General features: G+C 40.9%; 1 protein-coding gene across 2 annotated transcripts in view; it reads left to right on the top strand.

Annotated features, from left to right (window-relative positions):
• Window positions 1-18,315, top strand: part of LOC115202863 (leucine zipper protein 2-like) — a 173,398-nt gene that overhangs the window by 97,696 nt on the left and 57,387 nt on the right. For both annotated transcript variants that reach the window (XM_029766955.1, XM_029766953.1), the window contains exons 3-5: window positions 509-579; window positions 2,471-2,552; window positions 12,661-12,723. In XM_029766955.1, coding sequence (XP_029622815.1) covers window positions 509-579; window positions 2,471-2,552; window positions 12,661-12,723 — 216 coding nt within the window. The remainder of the gene's footprint in view (window positions 1-508; window positions 580-2,470; window positions 2,553-12,660; window positions 12,724-18,315) is intronic.

Below are 18,315 nucleotides of genomic sequence, written 5' to 3'. Positions count from 1 at the left end.
CAATTATTGAACTCAAATTAGTGTTTTTATGGAAATTAAGATCTAATTTATTATTAACAAGACACTGTACCACTTGAATTTGCTAGAGTTTTCTTCCCCAAAAAGTGTCATAAAACAGATTCATAATTACACTCAAACCTGAATCTAAACTATACGAGTTCCTACAAGCTTACAAATAAACTAAAACATTTTGGACCACAAAAAGTTTTTTCGACTACCCTCATAAAAGCATACACATCAATAATCTATGAGGGGTTACACAATATGGAAGAAAAATTATAATAATTATTCACATCTTTTTTTGCCCGAGCATAGATAGGCTACCGTATGACAGCTTGGAGCAATGTGTGCATTTACACTCGAAAGGGGCACTGTTGTTTTCTTTCTGTTCCTATGAGTGCTTTGAATCAGCTCCTTCACATTGGAGTGTTGGAGTGAGACTGTGAGTGGTCATATAATAAACCAATTTCTCTTGTGAGACTAAAAAGCTCTCATTCCTCTCTTCTAGACACTGAAAAATGACGACTCCGTGGCCAAGACGGATGTCCTGAAAATCCTGGCGCTCAGCCACAAGCAGAGGTAGATCTAAGCTTCTTAACCATTAACCATTTGCCATTGCACATTGCTACCATATGGATTCTTTTGAAGAGCATCATTACTTCTCATTCCTTTTATGGTGCAGGAACAATGTGATGTTACCTGCAATTCAGTCTTTGGTATACACAGTACATACTTATACCCTACTGCTTTATAAGTAGCAAACCGACATATCAATAACACATGACAATCATACACAAACCATAAAACAATGTTTTATTGGAGCAATGGCTCCTGGTCCACAGACGATTTGAGCATCCACCTGTTTTCCACTTTAAATCCGATGAATCCTGCTCTTGATTCGTTCTGTTGCCAAGAATGATTATCGAATGACTTCATCACGAGATATCCAGGCAGCTGATTTATGGAAAATCATTTGTTTTTGACAGCTTTCAAGCATGTTTTTGATTGCTTCGGGGGAGTAATAACTAGCAACTATTTTTATGGTATTTTGCTCACATTGTATATAGACTTATCTTTCTACTGTATTCTTGACTGTATGTTTGTTTTACTCCATGTGTAACTCTGTGTTGTTATATGTGTCGAACTGCTTTGCTTTATCTTGGCCAGGTCGCAGTTGTAAATGAGAACTTGTTCTCAACTTGCCTACCTGGTTAAATAAAGGTGAAATAAAATAAAAATAAAATTGTAGCCACATCCTCAAGTCAACACATGTCGAATAATTACAAACGTGAGGGTTACAAGATGACGTCATTCCAGGTTTAGAAATGTAATTTAATTAGACACTGTAGCCTTTATAAAAGTTGAAAAACAGACACACGTTGTATTCAGCAGCATGAAAAAACTAAAATGTTAACCCTCATCCTTACCACCACATTTGACCTAATCCTGGACATAACCAATTACTATATTTAAGCTGCAAAAATACAGCCAACTTGAGTGGCCAATGAAATATAAGGAGGGGCAGGGGAAGACAGTACTAAAAGTCAAACATTTACTTTTGTGCTCTGGTTAAAGTAATAACTGCCTTTCCACAGATACCCATAATGGGTTATACACTATAGATTACTTGTTAGATATTACTGCATGGTCGGAACTAGAAGCACAAGCATTTCGCTACACTTGCATTAACACCTGCTAACCATGTGTATGTGACAAATACATTTGATTTGATTTTATTCACAGTTCAGTGCTGTGTTGCCTGAGGAAAATGTCACTCAGAATAATTTTTGGTTGTTTGTAGCCCATAGGCAAATGTCTCTAAGTATCGGTGAAAATATGTTGACTCAATGTGTTGACTTGAAGCTTACTTACAGTACCTTTAAATGTCAACCTCAAATTCTAACTTCTAAAAAATCGTTCTGTCTCCCCTTAAAACGTCATACTGCTGGTTTTAGGGTGAGATCAGAAAAATGAAATGCCAACTTGCGGAAAAGAAAAATGTTTGCTTGGCTGCGCTCATGCCAACAGACACAACCATTGGCATGTGAAATATGACAGGGCATCGCAGCAGTGAAGAGACTTTTCTTTCTGAGTTTGACACACAGTGCTGTTGACTGCAGATGCTGCTCCTCGACTGCACAATTGATGGACCTTGACCAAGTCATATGTAATTAAACTCTAAACCTACACTAAGCCCAGTCAAAGGGAATAATTCCTTTGCTGCTGTAATCGTATACTGGTATTCTGGATTAAAGTTCGGTATTTCGTCACGCATTCTATCACAACTGTTTGGTAGAAAAAGTAAGCATGAATTGATTTGATGACTTGATCCTACTCAGTGCTCAGTCAGTCAGTCAGCCAGTGCTTGAGATACTATTACTACTGCCTCGCCACTGCGAGAAGTCAGAAAAGAGTTGGAGAGGAGAAGGATATGTGCTAACTGAATGTTTCTCACCTTTCCTCTCAACAGGGAAGAGATGAAGTCCCTCCAGGCTGCCTTGCAGAAGCAGCTGGATGAGGCAACGGAGCAAGCCGAGAAACAGCAGGCCACAGTGAGTAGGAGCCCTCAGTCGTCCTCACCTCGTCTACACCTCAGTCCTCTAACCTCCACCTTGTCACCTGTCACCCGGGCCTGTGGGCGCCCGTCACCCATCTCATTACCCAGCAGTCATCTCTCCTGGCTGGCCCCCTCCCTCCCACCGCTTAATAACCAGTCTGGGAGAGTGAGAGAGCTACAGTTGAAGTCGGAAGTTTACATACACTTTAGCCAAATACATTTAAACTCAGTTTTTCACAATTTCTGACATTTAATCCTCGTAAAAATTCCCTGTCAGTTAGGATCACCACTTTGTTTTAAGAATGTGAAATGTCAGAATAAAACTAGAGAGAATGATTTATTTCAGCATTTATTTCTTTCATCACATTCCCAGTTTACATACACTCAATTAGTATTTGGTAGCATTGCCTTTAAATTGTTTAACTTGGGTCAAACTTTACGGGTAGCCTTCCACAACCTTCCCACAATAAGTTGGGTGAATTTTGGCCCATTCCTCCTGACAGTGCTGGTGTAACTGAGTCAGATTTGTAGGCCTCCTTGCTCGCACACGCTTTTTCATTTCTGCCAACAAATTTTCCATAGGATTGAGGTCAGGGCTTTGTGGAGGCCACTCCAATACCTTGACTTTGTTGTCCTTAAGCCATTTTGCCACAACTTAGGAAGTATGCCTGGGGTCATTGTCCATTTGGAAGACCCATATGCAACCAATCTTTAACTCCCTGACTGATGTCTTGAGATGTTGCTTCAATATATCCACATCATTTTCCTACCTCATGATGCCATTTTGTGAAGTGCACCAGTCCATCCTGCAGCAAAGCACCCCCACAACATGATGCTGCCACCCCCGTGCTTCACGGATGGGATGGTGTTCTTCGGCTTGCAAGCTTCCCCCTTTTTCCTCCAAACATAATGATGGTCATCATGGCCAAACAGTTTTATTTTTGTTTCATCAGACCAGAGGACATTGCTCCAAAAAGTACAATCGTTGTCCCCATGTGCAGTTGCAAACCGTAGTCTGGTTTTTTTTATAGCGGTTTTGGAGCAGTGGCTTCTTCCTTGCTGAGTGGCCTTTCAGGTTATGTCGATATAGGACTCGTTTTACTGTGGATATAGATACTTTTGTATCGTTTTCCTCCAGCATCTTCACAAGGTCCTTTGCTGTTGTTCTGGGATTGAGTTGCACTTTTTGCACCAAAGTACGTTCATCTTGAGGAGACAGAACGCGTCTGATTGGTATGATGGCTGCGTGATCCCATGGTGTTTATACTTGCGTACTATTGTTTGTACAGATGAACATGGTACCTTCAGGCATTTGGAAATTGCTCCCAAGGATGAACCAGACTTGTAGAGGTCTAGAATTTTGTTTCTGAAGCTGATTTCTTTGGATTTTACCATGATGTCAAGCAAAGAGGTACTGAGTTTGAAGGTAGGCATTGAAATACATCCACAGGTACACCTCCAATTGACTCAAATTATGTCAATTAGCCTATCAGAAGCTTCTAAAGCCATGACATCATTTTCTGGAATTTTACAAGCTGTTTAAAGGCACAGTCAACTTAGTGTATGTAAACTTCTTACCCACTGGAATTGTGATACAGTGAATTATAAGTGAAATAATCTGTCTGTAAACAATTGTTGGAAAAATTACTTGTGTCATGCACAAAGTAGATGTGCTAACAGACTTGCCAAAACTATAGTTTGTTAACAAGAAATTTGTGGAGTGGTTGAAAGATGAGTTTTAATGACTCCAACCTAAGTTTATGTAAACTTCCGACTTCAACTGTAGGTGTAACCCAGAAATAGGAAGCATAGTGAGGGAGGTTCGTCCACTCTTCACTCTCCTTAAACGATAGGTTTCTGATAAAACTTAATAGACCAGGCACCATTTTTATATTTTGTTCCTTTTATCATCCTGTCGTAAACATTCCTTTTCATTTGCCCAGTAATCCAGGCCTCTATCCATCATGCAACTCAGTCCTTTTTCTATTATACCTGGCTGTCGTTCTAGTATAAATTCTATTCTATTCAGGCGTTATTACATTGCCAATCTATACAGACGTCTGAGAATAGCAGGCTACAAATTAACTTTGATACCACACATGCAGAGTCATGTTTATACCTACTGTATGAACTGAACCTATAGGTAACAGTTTACTGTATGCCCTTTATGTATAAATTAACTTTACTGTTGGTCCCCTATGTATGCATTTACTGTAGGCCCACATAAAGCTTTTATAACAGCTACAAAAGCCATTATAACATCAGTAATTAACATTATACTCATGTGGAGTCTTTTTCATACCTAAAGTGCTGTATGGATTAGCCCGTAGCTTTTTTGTGCCTTGTTTTTATTCCTACTTCCCAAAGATATTTACTGCCACATCTCTTATGGCTATCTAATTCCCCTCAAAACAAATGATCACAAAATCAACGGGAGGTCTAATTAATGTTCAAAACAGACCATGGAATGGTTTTGAGATATTCAATATACGCAAATAAGAACAACATGGACGTCTTAAAATGGTCGTCCGTCTTATTTTCACAGCACAGAACAAGGGTGGCTGATGTTGGTAGCCAACAATCAAAGTGTCGTTCTTGACATTTTCATGTTAAGATGAGTGACAAACCCCTGGTGTAGGGAGTTAATGATCTATATTAAAGGAAATTGTATTGTCTATTGCAATGCATCAAATCAATGCCTGTGTTTTCACAAGGGGAAATTACTTTTTTTTTATGTTACCAGCCGGTTACTACGTTTCTGGGATAACACAAAAAAGTGTTGTAAAGTTGAGTTTCTTGGTTGTATCATATACAGCATAACTCTGCTACTGCTACTATTCAGTGTACTAATAGAGTTTTGTAAAACGCACGACGATGCTATATGAATACCTGTCTTTTTTGTAATAAGGTGCAGTTTTTTTTTTTTCAATTGAGACCATGCCTACAGCTCTATGTGAAGAAACAGAGTGTGAGTTGAGGTTATTTGACATCTCCGTAGCTGGGCGAATTTGATGTGAGGCATTGGGTAGAAGACATTGTTTGATTGGAGTTGCAATCTGCCCCTAGGGAGCTCTAGAATTTGTTTTCTATTAACCTACTAAGCAGCAAAAGTGGAAACCAGGGTTAGTAACAAGCACAGTCAAATGAATTTCGTTCGGGGACAATACTGCACTAAACCATCAACGTTATTTTTAAACGTGCTTATGTTTTAAGAAGCAGTTCTCACTTCAAACAGTTCATCATCTCAGGTTGCCTCATTTGGAATTGATAAATGTTATGAAATTAGTGCAACTGATAATCAATTATCAATACGGTGTTAAAGGGAATACATTATTCCAATCAATTAGGAGCTGAATCGGTATCTTCCTTCTCCCTACACGCAAAAACTATAAATGACTTCCCCCTGTGGACCACATACAGCGAACAGCTGTAGCTGTACTTGGAAATGAACATGCACAATAGGAAATAGTTTGCGATGTTCAACACATACTCATCATAAATGCCTATAACATGTAGAGAATTTGACGACCGTGAAGCTGTGGTTCCACTCAAAAGATCCCTTTTTTTATTTTATTTTGTATTTAATTCAAATGTTCATAATGTGTGGTTCAGAAACCTTGTTTGGGTTCACATATATTCAATGTAAGTTCACTGGCGTAGCAGTTTGTCGAAGTTTGCCCCCCCCCTAAAAAAAATGGAGCCCGTCAGCCACTCACAAAGTATAGACTATTGATCGCTGTACAATTGTTCTGAAATTGTGATGTCTGTGCATCTGCCTATCGATAGCTATCAGATTATGTGGTGCTAGTGCTTGAAGTATCCTGTAGCTTTGCTTTAATGGGAACATGTTTATTTTTATTTGGTCGTCCTTTTCTCATGTTAAGCCAAACGGTTCTGTTTTACGAGGCTATAGGCCTACGCTGTCGCAATGCTGCTATTTAGAATGCAGGCCGGCGTCAATAATGTATTTACTTGTTAAGTAATTCAAGTGGGAAATCCAAACACGTAGATTGTAAAATGAATGTTGAATGCAACAGCGTACTAATCAGTAACCAATTAAACATTTAAGAATATACAACTGTCCTGTAGACCTATAGCCTACCTTAGCCGTCTTCACGCTCTCTTGCAGCTTGGATAGAAGGTTTGTTCTACATAAAACCAATCTATTAATGCCAAATAATACAATCAGTTCACCTTCAAAACAATAGCTGACTAGGGATTGTTTCATTATGCAGACAATGCAGTCAAGCCCAGGGTTTCCCAAACAATAGCTTACTAGGGATTGTTTCATTATGCAAACAATGCAGTCAAGCCCAGGGTTTCCCAAACTCGGTCCTGGGGTCCCCCCTGGGTGTACCTTTTGGTTTTTGCCCAAGCACTACGCAACTGATTCAAATAACCAACTCATTATCAAGCTTTGATTATTTGAAGCAGTTGTGTAGTGCTATGGGAATAAAAAAAAAGGCGTGGAGGTGTTGAGGGCAGGACCGAGTTTGGGAAACCCTGGTCTAAACCTGGTCTATAGCTATGTACAGTATTTAGCTGGTAGCCTAGTTATATTACACATTGGAACTTGGACTCCACGCTGTCAGGGCTATCCATCTCATCACTCGTAGGCTTACCAGTATTCACAGAAGGGGGGGTTGCTCTCGTGAGCACCGCTGGGTCTCTGGCAGTCATCAGCTTGGTTTTCTGGGAGAGGAGGAGGATAAGGAAGGCCGGCACCATCACTAGAGGAATTGTCACTATTCTCAAGGGGAGGAAGATGAGGAGGAGCAAGGCCACTGTCATTTCTGGGCCTCTGTCGGGACTGGGAGGCTGCTTGTGCTAGCTGAGGCTTAAGTAGGCCTCCTATCTACATATCAAATCAAATCCAATTGTATTAGTCACATGCGCCGAATACAACAGGTGTTTCACCTTCCAGTGAAATGCTTACTTACGAGCCCCTAACCAACAATGCAGTTAAAAAAAATATGGATAAGAATAAGAGATAAAAGAAGGAACAATAAAAGTAACAAGTAATTAAAGAGCAGCAGTAAAATAACAATAGTGAGACTAGAGCGGAAGTTGGAATTTTACATAAATTTAGGTTGAAGTCATTAAAACTAGTTTTTCAACCACTCCACAAATTTCTTGATAACAAACTATAGTTTTGCCAAATCGGTTAGGATATCTACTTTGTGCATGATACAAGTCATTTTTCCAACAATTGTTGACAGACAGATTATTTAATTTATAACTCACTGTATCACAATTCCAGTGGGTCAGAAGTTTACATACACTAGTTGACTGTGCCTTTAAATAGCTTATGTCATGGCTTTAGAAGGTTCTGATATGCTAATTGACATCATTCGAGTCAATTGGAGGTGTACCTGTGGATGCATTTCAAGGCCTACCTTCAAACTCAGTGCCTCTTTGCTTGACATCATGGGAAAATCCAAAGAAATCAGCCAAGATCTCAGAAAAAAATGTGTAGACTTCCACAAGTCTGTTTCATCCTTGGGAGGAATTTCCAAACGCCTGAAGGTACCACGTTCATCTGTACAAACAATAGTACGCAAGTATAAACACCATGGGACCACGCTGTTGTCATACCGCTCAGGAAGGAGACGCGTTCTGTCTCCTCGAGATGAACGTACTTTGGTGCGAAAAGTACAAATCAATCCCAGAACAACAGCAAAGGACCTTGTGAAGATGCTGGAGGAAACCGGTACAAAAGTATCTATATCCACAGTAAAACGAGTCCTATATCGACATAACCTGAAAGGCCGCTCAGCAAGGAAGAAGCCACTGCTCCAAAACCGCCATAAAAAAGCCAGACTACAGTTTGCAACTGCACATGGGGACAAAGATTGTACTTTTTGGAGCAATGTCCTCTGGTCTGGTGAAACAAAAACAGAACTGTTTGGCCATAATGACCATCGTTATGTTTGGAGGAAAAAGGGGGAGGCTTGCAAGCCGAAGAACACCATCCCAACCGTGAAGCACGGGGGTGACAACATCATGTTGTGGGGGTGCTTTGCTGTGGCCACCACAAAGCCCTGACCTCAATACTATAGAAAATTTGTTGACAGAACTGAAAAAGCGTGTGCGAGCAAAGAGGCCTACAAACCTGACTCAGTTACAACAGCTCTGTCAGGAGGAATGTGCCAAAATTCACCCAACTTGTTGTGGGAAGCTTGTGGAAGGCTACCCATAACATTTGACCCAAGTTAAACAATTTAAAGGCATTGCTACCAAATACTAATTGAGTGTATGTAAACTTCTGACCCACTGGGAATGTGATGAAATAAATTAAAGCTGAAATAAATCATTCTCTCTACTATTATTTTTACATTTCTAATACTTACAATAAAGTGGTGATCCTAACTGACCTAAGACAGGGAATTTTTACTAGGATAAAATGTCAGGAATTGTTAAAAACTGAGTTTAAATGTATTTGGCTGAGGTGTATGTAAACTTCCGACTTCAACTGTATATACAGGGCGGTACTGGTACAGAGTCAATGTCCGGGGGCACCGGTTAATTGAGGTAATATGTACATGTAGGTAGAGTTATTAATGTGACTATGCATAGATGATAACAACAGAGTAGCGGTGGTGTAAAGAGGGGGGGCAATGCAAATAGTCTGGGTAGCCATTTGATTAGGTGTTCAGGAGTCTTATGGCTTGGGGGTAGAAGCTGTTTAGAAGCCTCTTGGACCTAGACTTGCCACTTGCCGTGCGGTAGCAGAGAGAACAGTCTATGACTAGGGTGGCTGGAGTCTTTGACAATTTGACAATCTTACAATCGTACCCTCTTCACGACTGTCTTGGTGTGCTTGGACCAAGTTAGTTTGTTGGTGATATGGACACCAAGGAACTTGAGGCTCTCAACCTACTCCACTGCAACTCGATGAGAATGGGGGTGTGCTCTGTCCTCTTTTCCTGTAGTCCACAATCATCTCCTTTGTCTTGATCACGTTGAGGGAGAGGTTGTTTTCCTGGCACCATACGGCCAGGTCTTGACCTCCTCCCTTTAGGCTGTCTCGTCATTGACGGTGATCAGGTCTACCACTGTTGTGTCATCGGCAAACTTAATGATGGTGTTGGAGTCGTGCCTGGCCATGCAATCATGAGTGAACATGGAGTACAGGAGGGGACTGAGCACGCACCCCTGAGGGGCCCCTGTGTTGAGGATCAGCGTGGCGGATGTGTTGTTACCTACCCTTACCACCTGGGGGGTGTTTAGTCCCAGTGTCCTTAGCTTATTGATGATCTTTGAGGGCACTATGGTGTTGAACGCTGAGTTGTAGTCAATGAATAGCATTTTCACATATGTGTTCCTTTTGTCCAGATGGGAAATGGAAGTGTTGAGTGCAATAGAGATTGCATCATATGTGGATCTGTTGGGGCGGTATGCAAATTGGAGTGGGTCTAGTGTTTCTTGGATAATGGTGTTGATGTGAGCCATGACCAGCCTTTCAAAGCCCTTCATGGCTACAGATGTGAGTGCCTCGGGTCGGTAGTCGTTTAGGCAGGTTACCTTAGTGTTCTTGGACACAGGCACTATGGTGGTCTGCTTGAAACATGTTGGTATTACAGACTCTGACAGGGAGAGGTTGAAAATCTCAGTGAAGACACTTTCCAGTTGGTCAGCGCATGCTCGCAGTACACGTCCTGGTAATCCTTCTGGCCCTGCGGCCTTGTGAATATTAAGCTGTTTGAAGGTCTTACTCACATCGGCTGTGGAGACCTTGGTCACACCATCTTCCATAACAGCTGGTGCTCTCATGCATAGTTCAGTTTTATTTGCCTCGAAGCGAGCATAGAAGTAGTTTAGCTTGTCTGGTAAGCTCATGTCACTGGGCAGCTCTTGGTTGAGCTTCCCTTTGTAGTCTGTAATGGTTTACATGTCCTGTCACATCCTACGAGCGTCAGAGCCGGTGTAGTATGATTCGTTCTTAGTCCTGTATTGACTGTTTGCCTGTTTGATGGTTCGTCGGAGGTCATAACGGGATTTCTTTTAAGCTTCCGGGTTAGAGTCCCGCTCCTTGAAAGCGACAGCTCTAGCCTTTAGCTAATCGTCCACCTGTTTCGTCAGTCGAGGAGATGGTAGCTTTGCTGATGTAGTTATCGTCTGTAATTTGGCACGAGCTTGATCAGATAAATATTTTTTGGGGAGTTTTTGAGCACCACTTGGGTTTGACTTTTGTTTATCCATCTTGAACAACGCTCTCACTCTCCATCTGAATTTGACCTGATTCACCTAATTTTTTAAAACTTGATAGCCAATTAGGTGAGGAGGCGAAGGCGGGCTAGCACCGCTGAGAAATAGGCTAACTAGATGCATGATAACTATATTGTCTGTCTGACTCACCTACTACCATGAAGATTGGACAACACAAACACTTTCTCTGCTACATGTGGAAATTAAAAAGGAGGGTTACTGTCAGAATTATTTACAAAATGAAGAACATTAAGACATAGGTGTGAGATGACAGGCACACGCCACCCCAATCATGACTAACCAATCATGAATGAATGGTACCCTAGACAAGACAGTAGCAACAACACTAGATGCCCAAATCTCATAACTTTCTTAGCAAAAAGGTTCTGTGGTGCCTTTCAATTAAACACAGATCCAATTGTATTACCTCTGTATGACTAGTCTACAAACCTGGCATCAGTAAAGTTACTCTGCCTGTAAACAAACGTTAAAAGATAAACAAATTTAGGTAGGCCAAGAAAAACTCCAATAGATAAACCACACACAAAAATGTATGATTGAATTTCCCAGTTGGAGGCATGCTATTCCAAAAAAGTATTACATCATGATGAAAAAGATTGACCTGCTTATTTCATCACTTTCATAACAAATATGGCATCGTATTTGTAACAATAGTTGCAAATGCTGTGCATTGCAATATACAGTTTAATTGTATAATAGCTCTGGAAACGCACAAAACTCTCCAACATTGTTCAGGCTTATTGCTTTGATTTAGTCAGTAAGTCATATGAATGAGTTATACTGTAATAACACAATTCAAAATGTCAAATCTTAACAATGTAGAATGCTACAGTTTTAGATTTTATATCCATAATTTCAGTGTGTCATGCCACAACCCAGACGGAACGTTGTGCTGGGATGTGTTATCGACGTACCCATGGGCAGAGCCATGAACTACAAATGCATCAACATGAACTGTGATGTTATTAGTGTGTCAACCGCCTAGCCCCAGTTTACAGTCCCCCGGGTGCCTTCAGAGCTGAGGTCACCTGGGCAATGAATTCTCTCCCCTTCCTCCCTGGGACAATCTCAATGGCCTCATTGAAGGACAACCTTTCCCTTAGAATCCTTCGTCGCAGAGGTGAAATAGAAAGCAGAATCGGGATTGGAATATCTCTCTTTTCCCCCCCACCGCTATCCAGTCTTTTAGTTGTAGTCCTGCGCTGCGGTTGGCCGCTATCTGCATCAGCCGTTTGAGGCCTGACTGCATGTTAAAATACAGGGCATGGGAAATGGCTGCGCTACAGAGACATGCCAAGCTCGCGATAAAGGGGATTGCGATAAACAAAGATATCACTCTGACACAATGAGCATATGGCTATTAAATGAATCACTCAGTGGAAAATAGTTAGTCGCCCATCACGGGCATAAATGCCTCCAATATGAGAAACAGCAACCCCACCAACAGTCAACCTACCTATTCTAGATACACACTTTTCCGATTAATCATAGTCAAAACCGGCAGTGAATCATGATTTTTTTTTACATCGTTTTATATGTGTTTTTGTAAATCTTTAGAAGCTAACTAAAACAGCAGTAAAACGTGTAATATAACCACACGGAGGTACTTGGAGCATTAGCAGGTTGTCTGCTTTAAAGACAGAGAATCATTTGAAGTTGTTTGACCTTGGGATGTATAGATCTGTTTTGAAGGTAGTGCAACAACATACTGTATGATGAAATCCAATGCAGGCAGGTGGCATGGTTGGTGATAGTTACTACCTCCATGACAGCTTAACGTAAATGTCATCATTTAAATGTAAGAAACAGTCTGTAAGAAATGGACAGTCTGTAAGAAAATATATGTCTTTAATTTGATTTATTTTTGCCTACAGATCAAGTTCCTCAAGATGGAGATGGAGAAAAAGACCAAAATAATCAAGGACCTGCAACAGGAGGTACTTTTGTTCTCCTCACCTACTGCCAATGACTGACTCATTCCTAATTCATGATCACCATGACCTGTAAATGTTATGTTAATGTTATAAGAGTAATGCCTTAGTAATCGTATCATACGATATCTATGGTCATCGACATCACGTGAACTGGTAATTGGTTTTGATATCCTTTTTTCTAAATCTATATGATTCTGTCATTTTGGATTGCAAAGGTCACAGATAGCCATAGGCAACTAAGGGCCTTATACTGTCAGTGTTGAATGATGTAATTGGTGGAGAGGCCTGTTATGAGCACTAATACCACTGGATGCGCTGAATTCGTCAGAGCCTCGGGGCTTTGAACTGGGCTGGTGTTGTGGGACCTTCTAATTGGCTAACCTGGGGTCAGTGGGTAGTTACTGGCTGCAGCGTGGCTGGCGCAAAATCCTATAGCTTAAGGGCAAATGCCCCAGAGCAGAGGAGAAGAAAGTAATCAATCATAAATGGAGTCACGACGGTTTGGAAGATGTTCTACTACAGCTCTGGACCAGAATCTACCACAATATTCATGAAAAAAGTCAGGTGAGAGGTAGAGAGTTCGCACTGCCTGAGGGAGGTCAGAGAACATTCTATGACATTATTAGCTCTACTCAACCAAAAAGGGGGAAGTACGTGCAGGGGTGTGTAAATATAGCCAACGGCTCTGTTCTGACTACCCACCAAACTCCCAGAACAACCTCTAGAGGCAACATAAGTAACCCCAGCAAACCTAGGAGTACTCCAATAAATGTTTATGTTTTCACATCAGGGAGTAACATTGGACATGGCTGTAATTGTCACGTGTGCTCCCTCTCCGGCCTCTAGGTCACCAGGCTGCTCGTTAGGGCGCACACCTGTCACCAGCGTTACGCGCATAATGACACTCACCTGGACTCCATCACCTCCTTGATTACCTGCCCTTTATATGTCACTCCCTTTGGTTTCTTCCCCAGTCGTCATTGTTCCTGTTTCATGTCGGTTCGCTGTTTGTGTTTCTTGTTTTGTTCATTTATTTATTAAATGTATTCACTCCCTGAACTTGCTTCCCTACTCTCAGCGCACTCTTTATAGTAATGTTGTACAACAGATTAGTCTAAATGACTTGTGAATGAGGCAATGAAATGATACAGTCCTTTGTATGCCACAGTCCTAAGTAAAAAAATATAATTAGCTGGTAATTAAGAAAATAGCAAAAATATAAATGCAACAATTTCAATGATTTTACAGTTACAGTTCATATAAGGAAATCAGTCAATTGAAAAAAAATCATTAGGCCCAATCTATGGATTTCACATGAATGGGCAGGGGCGCGGCCATGGGTGGGCCTTCGGAGGGCATAGGCCCACCCACTTGGGGGACAGGCCCACCCACTGGGGAGCCAGGCCTAGCCAGTCAGAATGAGTTTTTCACCACAAAAGGGCTTTATTACAGTCAAAAATACTCATCAGCTGTCCGGATGGCTGGTCTCAGACGATTTCGAAGGTGAAGTAGCCAGATGTGGAGGTCCTGGGCTGGCGTGGTCTGCAGATGTGAGGCTGGTTGGTCAAAAACTACGTTGGAGGTGGCTTATGGTAGATAAATTAAAATGTAATTATCTGGCAACAGCTCTGGTGGACATTCCTGCAGTCAACATGCCAATTGCACACTCCCTGAAAACTTGAGACATCTGTGCCATTGTGTTTTGTGCCAAAACTGCACATTTTAGAGTGGCCTTTTATTGTCCCCAGAACAAGGTGCACCTGTGTAGTGATCATGCTGTTCAATCAGCTTCTTGATATGCCACACCTGTCAGGTGGATGGATTATCTTGGCAAAGGAGATATGCTCACTAACAAGGATGTAAACAAATGTATGTACAAAATTAGAGATAAATACAAATTTTGTGCGCATGGAACATTTCTGGGATATTATATTTCAGCTCATGAAATGCAACACTTTACATCTTGCATTTATATTTTTGTTCAGTATAAATCCTCAATCACGTCTTTAAAAATACTTGCAAGGCACAGAATCACACCAATCACTATGCCAACAAAGGCTTCCAGTAGCATCACCTATGTAGGAGGGAGTCGAATTGTACTTAAATCAAGCTCAAAATAAACATGGGTCTTTGGGAGAGTTACAATTGAAAATGTTTTACACAGTTCATTGAAGTTGCATTTGGGCAGAACCTCTGAGATTTCTGCTGGCAGTCAGAAGCACTGGAAATGGGCTCTGTGAACACTTTGAAAGTACATTATGTAGGGCCAGCGCTTCCCTATCAGTTGGTCGCTGTAGTGTTGACATTTGAAGTCTTGGCTTTTTCCTGTGCCAGATCTATCTCTCCAGATTTGAGTGTCGTTGTAGCTTGGTACAGAGGGGTCATCAGTAGTGGATAGTGGCGTCTGAGAACTACTTTGACGGCTGTAGATTTGACATTTCAAGTCTTGGCTATATCCTACACCGGGTGTATCATGAAAAATATCTCGACATCTTTGTCTGTCTTTTTTCACTAGATACAGAGGGTTCATCTGTTGTGAATTCCTACTGTGTAAGTCAGAGTGGTATCCTAATTTTGTCATATCCTATCACACAACATATGTAATTTGTCCACTCGTGTTGCTTTTACTACACTCTGCAATGCAACTGAGGCTAGATTGAAGTCATTTTCTTAGATTTCAGATACATTGTAATCTCATTGTGACAAACCATTGGCATTGACTTTCTAAAGGCTTAATTAAATGGATCTCTAAAATAACCGTATAATAACAGAAGCTCCTGTCTTATTAGGATGTGTCTTAAGTCTGGGGAAATTGCTGAAATACTTTTTTTTTAATCAATTACAGTACAGAACAGAGATATCCTTCCTGTCCTGTTATAATTAATGAAATGTCATCTACATATATACAGTTGAAGTCGGAAGTTTACATACACTTAGGTTGGAGTCATTAAAACTCGTTTTTCAACCACTCCACAAATTTCTTGTTAACAGACTAGTTTTGGCAAGTCGGTTAGGACATCTACTTTGTGCATGACACCAGTAATTTTTCCAACAATTGTTTACATACAGATCATTTCACTGATAATTCACTGTATCACATTTCCAGTGGGTCAGAAGTTTACATAAACTAAGTTGACTGTGCCTTTAAACAGCTTGGAAAATTCCAGCTTCTGATAGGCTAATTGACATCATTTGAGTCAATTGGAGGTGTACCTGTGGATGTATTTCAAGGCCCACCTTCAAACTCAGTGCCTCTTTGCTTGACATCATGGGAAAAGCCAAAGAAATCAGCCAAGACCTCCGAAACAAAATTGTAGACCTCCACAAGTCTGGTTCATCCTTGGGAGCAATATACAAATGCCTGAAGGTACCACGTTCATCTGTACAAACAATAGTACGCAAGTATAAACACCATGGGACCACGCAGCCATCATACCGCTCAGGAAGGAGACGCATTCTGTCTCCTCGAGATGAACGTACTTTGGTGCAAAAAGTGCAAATCAATCCCAGAACAACAGCAACGGACCTTGTGAAGATGCTGGAGGAAACGGGTACAAAAGTATCTATATCCACAGTAAAACGAGTCCTATATCGACATAACCTGAAAGGCCGCTCAGCAAGGAAGAAGCCACTGCTCCAAAACCGCCATAAAAAAGCCAGACTACGGTTTGCAACTGCACATGGGGACAAAGATTGTACTTTTGGGAGCAATGTCCTCTGGTCTGATGAAACAAAAATAAAACTGTTTGGCCATCATTATGTCTGGAGGAAAAAGGGGGAGGTTTGCATGATGACCATCATTATGTCTGGAGGAAAAAGGGGGAGGTTTGCAAGCCAAAGAATACCATCCCAACCGTGAAGCATGTGGATGGCAGCATCATGTTGTGGGGGTGCTTTGCTGCACTTCACAAAATAGATGGCATCATGAGGTAGGAAAATTATGTGGATATATTGAAGCAACATCTCAAGACATCAGTCAGAAAGTTAAAGCTTGGTCGCAGATGGTTCTTCCAAATGGACAATGACCCCAAGCATACTTCCAAAGTTGTGGCAAAATGGCTTAAGGACATCAAAGTCAAGGTATTGGAGTGGCCATCACAAAGCCCTGACTTCAATCCTATAGAAAATTTGTAGGCAGAACTGAAAAAGCATGTGCGAGCAAGGAGGCCTACAAACCTGACTCAGTTACACCAGCTCTGTCAGGATGAATGGGCCCAAATTCACCCAACTTGTTGTGGGAAGGTTGTGGAAGGCTACCCGAAATGTTTGACCCAAGTTAAACAATTTAAAGGCAATGCTACCAAATACTAATTGAGTGTATGTAAACTTCTGACCCACTGGGAATGTGATGAAAGAAATAAAAGCTGAAACAAATCATTCTCTCTACTATTATTCTGTCATTTTTCATTCTTAAAATAAAGGGGTGATCCTAACTGACCTAAGTCAGGGAATTTTTACTAGGATTAAATGTCAGGAATTGTGAAAAACTGAGTTTAAATGTATTTGTCTAAGGTGTATGTAAACTTCTGACTTCAACTGTAACTGGGTTGTGGCTACTATTGTTATTCCCTTATTATCGCCAGTGCCTTATTGAATTAGCAAGGGGCTTGAGATCAATATGCAAACAGGAGAGTAGATAGTGGGCCACCCTGGCTTGAGCATCTGTCCTTATTACCATATTAATGAGTAATATGGGGCCTTGCAGATGCTGATTCATCTTGAGCCTTGTTTTTCTTCAATATCAGGGACACTTGGTAGGCAGGGCCCATGTTGATACTGTAGCTATAAAGGTCTGGCATTGAAGGCCATCAGCTTTTCCTCTAATTAAAGATTTTTTTTGTGGCAAACTATGTATCGCCATATATATTTCAATTGGTAATAGTTATAGTAATTGGTACGCTGTCCCTACCTGTGTAACTACACTGTATGTACATATTTTTTTGCACACAAGGAGGTGGTTTCCCGGATGCAGATTAAGCATGCACTAAAAAGCATCAATAGATTCTCCAATAAATGTGCGTTTTAGGTCTTAGTCTGTGTCCAGGAAACCACCCCTTAGTGTAAAGTGCGACCATTTTATATTTCTCTCCGAGAATTTGATTTGATAAGTGATTTGTTAAGAGTATAAGACAGGACACTCAGCTTTTTTTACCTTTATTTAACTAGGCAAGTCAGTTAAGAACAAATTCTTATTTACAATGACGTCTGAGTTTCTACTTGATCTGGTGCTCTGATGAGCTCTTTGTAAAGACCTTGACTTCACCAATTCCCTTACAAGGTTAGACGCTTTCCTCTCCAATTAGAATCAGACCTCAGCTAAGCTACATGCTTTTCCTTTTTGAATAAAATATTAGCCCCTAGAGGTTTTGTTCTTGATCTTATTCTTGTTCTTCTTTTTTAAACTTCGACTCGAGTTTGGATCAATTTTTCACTGCAACGGAATTAAAATATGTTGTCCCTGAGTGTGATGCGGTCATTTGCATTTGCAGATAACTCTTTGTTGCAGTCATTTACAAACCATGCTCCTTTCACATCAGCCCTTCCAAGTATCCGTTTCAATCGATCATGTCACCAGAAAATCTTTATGGCTGCAAT

The sequence above is a fragment of the Salmo trutta genome, chromosome 12, assembly GCF_901001165.1.
Source record: "Salmo trutta chromosome 12, fSalTru1.1, whole genome shotgun sequence".
Taxonomy (NCBI): domain Eukaryota; kingdom Metazoa; phylum Chordata; class Actinopteri; order Salmoniformes; family Salmonidae; genus Salmo; species Salmo trutta.
Note: the sequence above shows the minus strand (reverse complement) of the source record. Positions and strands in the feature narration are given on the sequence as shown.